Below are 6,000 nucleotides of genomic sequence, written 5' to 3' on the forward strand. Positions count from 1 at the left end.
TTCTTCAGGTAGCTACAAATGTCTGATGTCCAAATGTACAATGTACAAATGTACAATGTACAAATGTCCAATGTCCAAATGTCTGATGTACAAATGTACGATGTATATAAATGTATGATGTACAAATGTATGATGTACAAATGTATGTCTCCTTAGTGCTTGCTCTGGGTGGCTTGGGCCTTGGGCTCGGTAAAGCACCTTGAGTCAATGGCAATTGTTATTCGAAAGAAAAACCTGTATGGTCCATGTACATTTGGTTATTACTGATGCCATTTTGATTTAATTTTCAAGACAAATACAATGATCTGTTGTTTTGTTTGTAATTGTGAGTGTGACTGCGGACATTAAAAAAATTAAATACATATTGTGAATTGCACCTACCATAAAATAATGAAATAATGGGTTAGACTAAAAGTTTGGAAGAACACTACTGATGTGATACATTTTCTTTTATCAAGTCAAGTTGACATAACAATAAAGCATGGTGTTGAATATCTAAAGCCAGCTGTAAAGTGTATTTTTACTTTAATATGGGGCAGGGGCCTATTTAAATAATTTTGGCCCAGGCATCATGCATGCCGGCTCTGCCTGTCAGCATTATGTGTGCACTGACTCAAGAGGGTATGTCATCAGTATGTGTGCTCAAGAGGGTAGGTCATCAGTATGTGTGCTCAAGAGGGTAGGTCATCAGTATATGTGCACTGACTCAAGAGGGTATGTCATCAGTATGTGTGCACTCACTCAAGAGGGTATGTCATCAGTATGTGTGCTCAAGAGGGTATGTCATCAGTATGTGTGCACTGACTCAAGAGGGTATGTCATCAGTATATGTGCTCAAGAGGGTAGGTCATCAGTATATGTGCACTGACTCAAGAGGGTATGTCATCAGTATGTGTGCACTCACTCAAGAGGGTATGTCATCAGTATGTGTGCTCAAGAGGGTATGTCATCAGTATGTGTGCACTCACTCAAGAGGGTATGTCATCAGTATGTGTGCACTGACTCAAGAGGGTATGTCATCAGTATATGTGCACTCACTCAAGAGGGTATGTCATCAGTATGTGTGCACTGACTCAAGAGGGTAAGTCATCAGTATGTGTGCACTGACTCAAGAGGGTATGTCATCAGTATGTGTGCACTGACTCAAGAGGGTATGTCATCAGTATGTGTGCACTGACTCAAGAGGGTAGGTCATCAGTATGTGTGCACTCACTCAAGAGGGTATGTCATCAGTATGTGTGCTCAAGAGGGTATGTCATCAGTATGTGTGCACTGACTCAAGAGGGTATGTCATCAGTATGTGTGCTCAAGAGGGTATGTCATCAGTATGTGTGCACTGACTCAAGAGGGTATGTCATCAGTATGTGTGCACTCACTCAAGAGGGTATGTCATCAGTATGTGTGCTCAAGAGGGTAGGTCATCAGTATGTGTGCACTGACTCAAGAGGGTATGTCATCAGTATGTGTGCTCAAGAGGGTATGTCATCAGTATGTGTGCACTGACTCAAGAGGGTATGTCATCAGTATGTGTGCACTGACTCAAGAGGGTATGTCATCAGTATGTGTGCACTGACTCAAGAGGGTAAGTCATCAGTATGTGTGCACTCACTCACGAGGGTATGTCATCAGTATGTGTGCTCAAGAGGGTATGTCATCAGTATGTGTGCACTGACTCAAGAGGGTAGGTCATCAGTATGTGTGCACTCACTCACGAGGGTAGGTCAGCAGTTGATATCCCTGAGAGTATTAGTTCAGAGATGAATGGCTAGAGAGAGTTTTCTGCCCAAAGCAGATTCTATGAGATTTTGTGCAGCCGTTTTTAATTTCCTGAATTTGTTTTGAAAATGAAAAATGAATAACCAAATGTAGTCTACATGGACCCAGACACGTCTGAACTGGTTCAAAAGTGTCTGTTTAGAGTTTGGAGATGATGAAAGGACATGTACATTAAAATATGTATGTACATGTGTGTGTGTGTGAGTTTATATATATACAGTATACAGTGCCACTTTAAAGTATGTGAACCCCTTGACCACTTGAGAGTTTTCTGTTGTTTTACCATGATTTTTAATTTTTTTCATCACCAATTTTCCATAGAAGGAATGTCAGGTTTATGTTTATAATTTGCATGTACTTCTTTTAGAGGGAATTGTTTGAGTAGCCAAAAGACTACATGAAACACGGAATTAGTCCATTTCAAAAGTAAGTGAACCCCCAGCTGAATTGGTAAAGTCAGCAGGTAACAGATTCAGTGAAACTTATTTGGGTGCTTAATTAGTCAATTAAGCAAACCGATCATCTGAGACATCCTTAGGGAAAGGTTTGCGCAACACAGATTAAAAGAGAGAGGAAACCAACCAAACTACTGTAGTGCCAAGGTGTACCCACACAGATCAACAATGCCGAAAGGAAACGAGAAATCCGAGAACATCAGGAAGAAGGTTCTGACAGCCCATCAGTCTTGGGAAAGCTATAAGACCATCTCCAAAAGATTCCAGCTCCATCCATCCATCCAAGACAAATAATTTAGAAATGGAGGGCATTCAACATGACCGCATCTCTGCCTAGAAGTGGACGCCCATCAAGACCATCACCAAGAAGCACCAGAAGAAGAATAAATCAGGTAAAAGTCAACCCACACATCACCTCTAAAGAGTTTCAGACCTCTCTGGCAGCATCTGGGGTAAATGTACATGGGTCTACAATCAGACGAAAATTGAATAGACATGACATTCATGATCGGGTTGCTAGAAGGAAGCCTCTGCACTCAAGAAAGAACAAAACTGCCCGTTTCAACTTTGCCCGAGAGCACTTGGATAAACCAAAGGCCTTCTGGAAGTCCCTTCTTTGGACAGATGAGTCCGAGATAGAATTATTTTGTCAAGATCAAAACCAACAATTTTCGTCTGATTGTAGACCATTTCAAAATTATTTGTCTTGGATGGATGGATGGAGCTGGAATCTTTTGGAGATGGTCTTATAGCTTTCCCAAGACTGATGGGCTGTCAGTACCTTCTTCCTGATGTTCTCGGATATCTCGTTTCCTCTCGGCATTGTTGATCTGTGTGGGTACACCTTGGCACTACAGTAGTTTGGTTGGTTCCCTCTCTCTTTTGATCTGTGTTGCCCAAACCTTTCCCTAAGGATGTCTCAGATGATCGGTTTGCTCAATTGACTAATTAATCACCCAAATAAGTTGCACTGAATCTGTTACCTGCTAGACTTTATCAATTCAGCTGGGGGTTCACTTACTTTTGAAATGGACTAATTCCATGTTTCATGTAGTTTTTTGGCTACTCAAACAATTTCCTCTAAACAAGTACATGCAAATTATAAACATAAACCTGACATTTCATCTATGGAAAATTGGTGATAAAAAAATGAAAAATCATGGTAAAACAACAGAAAACGCTTAAGTGCTCAAGGGGTTCACATACTTTCAAGTGGCACTGTATATATATACACTTAAATAACTTGCACTTAATAGTCCATAAAACCAGTAAGGTGAAAATTCTTTAATAGGAAGGTAATTATTTTCTCCAACATAAACTTTTGCAACAACACTTTAACAACTCATCATCTTAAAACAACGGTGTGATATTGCCTTAAAAAATGAGAAGCCTTAAAATAAATTGCAAACAGAGAAGGCTAGCAGGAATAGAAGTCCTCGTCTGGGACTACAGAAGTAAGGGGGAAAGATTGGCATGTGTTCATCACACACATATAGCTCCTTGAAGGAACATTCTTCAGTACTTGAGGATATTCTGAGTTCTGATACTGGGAATTATAATTACATTTGATAAAAAAGCTGAAACTTACCTCAGTAAATCCCTGGCCATCCTGAGTCAGTATACCTACACGATTCCAGTTATAGTGTCTGACAAATGTAATCACAGCTGGATGAACTGCATTATCTGATGGGACCATTCGGAAGAAATGAGGGTACTTTCCCTTTTCCTGAAATGCAGCTGCTGTCACAGCAAAGGACAGCTAAAACAAATGAATAATGACTTAGTGAGCAGAAGAATGCAAAGTAGAAGGTCAGAACACAAGAACAATTGCAATTGTCCAGTTCAAAACTAAGTTAAAAAGCATGTTAAGCCATGTTAAAGCAACTCCAAAATCAAGAGTATTCTTTTTGTCCTCCTACAAAGTTCCTATAAAAGTGGTTTGACTGATGCAAATCAACCATCGGTAAAAATATGGCTAATCCTATTACTACTTAACAAATGACTGATACAAGTACAGTGGAATGACACTCTGTGCTTTGTGCCCTGTCATGATAGTGTTCAAAGGCAAGCTATTCCTTCATCCACCTGCACAAGATTCCAGCTCTGAAGAGATTCAGCAATGATGGATGTCACAGATGGACAAACGCCTCCAAAGATTATGAAGTATTTTGGACCATGGCATATGGCATCAAAGAAAGCTTTCAACCCTTTAGCATTGTCACACTAAAGAGAGATAGACAAACAGAGAAGTCTTTAGCATTGTCACACTTAACAAAGATAGACAAACAGAGAAGGAGAGAGCAAATAGACATACAGGTTGGCAACTGGATGTCATGAATCAAGGAAACATCAAACTAGCCTTGTATTTACTATTTAATCACTTCCCAACTGTCCATGAAACTGTCCTGTATTGCAAAATAATTTTATACAGCCTTCATGACGTTATTGTTCAATTTACACCTACACTGCAAAAATGCTTTTCTAACCTAGTGTTATTACTCTTATATTGAGATGAAAAAATCTAGTTGGTCTTGTTTCTAGCTAAATTGAACTTACCTAGTGCTCTTTTGCTTAACGCACTGGCAGCCAAATTTGCTTGTTTTAAGCTGATTTAGCTTAAAACAAGCAAATTTGGCTGCCAGTGAGTTAAGCAAATTTGGCTTGTTAAGATTTCTTAAAATAAGTAATATTTGCTTGAAATAGGCAAAAATAACCTTACCAAGAAAGCACTAGGTAAGTACAATTTAGCTAGAAACAAGACCAACTAGATTTTTTCATCTCAATATAAGAGTAATAACACTAGGTTAGAAAAGCATTTTTGCAGTGCACTATGTACAGAAAAGGACTTTTGACTTCATGTCTCAAAATCAGACATGATAACTGATTGACTGAGGGGGCTAATCTGTTTAAGAGGGTTAACACCTGATTGTAGTAGCAATAGCTGAGGTTTCATGATTCACGCTCCTTTTAACCACCAATGAATCCACCAGGAACTGATAACCTTAGGAGTCTTTACATCCAAGTTATTGAATGATGAATGTGGTATAGCACATGCTACACTAATAAAAGACCAAAAGTTTCCACTGAAAATGTAAAGGATTAGATTGAAGATACATTGACATGCATCTGTGGGCAATGGCATCTACTTTTTTGAATTCATCTCAAGGTGCAGTAAAGAAAATAGTAGGCTCTAGTCTACAATAACACATCATTTGTTTTGTACATAGAGATTAGAATTGACAACAATAGACAAAGCAAAGGCACTAGAGATACAATTCAAAATGACCTGTGAGTTTACGAGGTGAAACTCAAGCTCATAGTTGCATAGCGGAGCGGGTTGCTTCCTCAAGTGCTGCTGGGCCAAGTGGACAGCTGGCAGTGTTGCCTCCGTGATATTGCCACACCCAGAATCATCTGTGAAGGGCATAATCCACAAGACTGGCAGTATGTGTCGACCCTGAGATAAACATAAAGGCCAGTGTTCCAGTATTCCCCAAAGCACTAGTACTCTCCATAGGTCCCCAGGAACACCCATTTGACACCTTTCAGTTCAGTATTCTGGGGGGAGTGTAGTTTGGTGAGGGGGTACTTCGATGTCTTGCGTAATCCGCCTTCATCTGCTCAGACTGCAAAGAACTGCTCTGTGGGGGCACAACGCCCAGAGGAATCCACTGAAAAGGATTATGGGATAAAGGCGCTGCCCTAATGCTGATGACCACATACATCTGTCACTGTGGACTAACCCTAAGTCAGGTAGAAGGAAACAAAC

The 6,000-nt window shown here is 39.9% G+C and overlaps 1 protein-coding gene across 1 annotated transcript in view; it reads right to left on the reverse strand.

Moving 5' to 3' along the window:
* Positions 1-5,766, reverse strand: part of LOC308375031 (gamma-aminobutyric acid type B receptor subunit 2-like) — a gene marked incomplete at both ends in the record, with an annotated part of 29,756 nt that extends 23,990 nt beyond the window's left edge. The window contains 3 exons of the mRNA XM_080851055.1: positions 3,820-3,990; positions 4,317-4,454; positions 5,518-5,766. Of these exons, the coding sequence (XP_080707181.1) occupies positions 3,820-3,990; positions 4,317-4,454; positions 5,518-5,766 (558 nt within the window). The remainder of the gene's footprint in view (positions 1-3,819; positions 3,991-4,316; positions 4,455-5,517) is intronic.
* Between the last annotated feature and the right edge of the window lie 234 nt (positions 5,767-6,000).

This window comes from Sprattus sprattus, assembly GCF_963457725.1.
Source record: "Sprattus sprattus genome assembly, chromosome: 14".
NCBI lineage: Eukaryota > Metazoa > Chordata > Actinopteri > Clupeiformes > Clupeidae > Sprattus > Sprattus sprattus.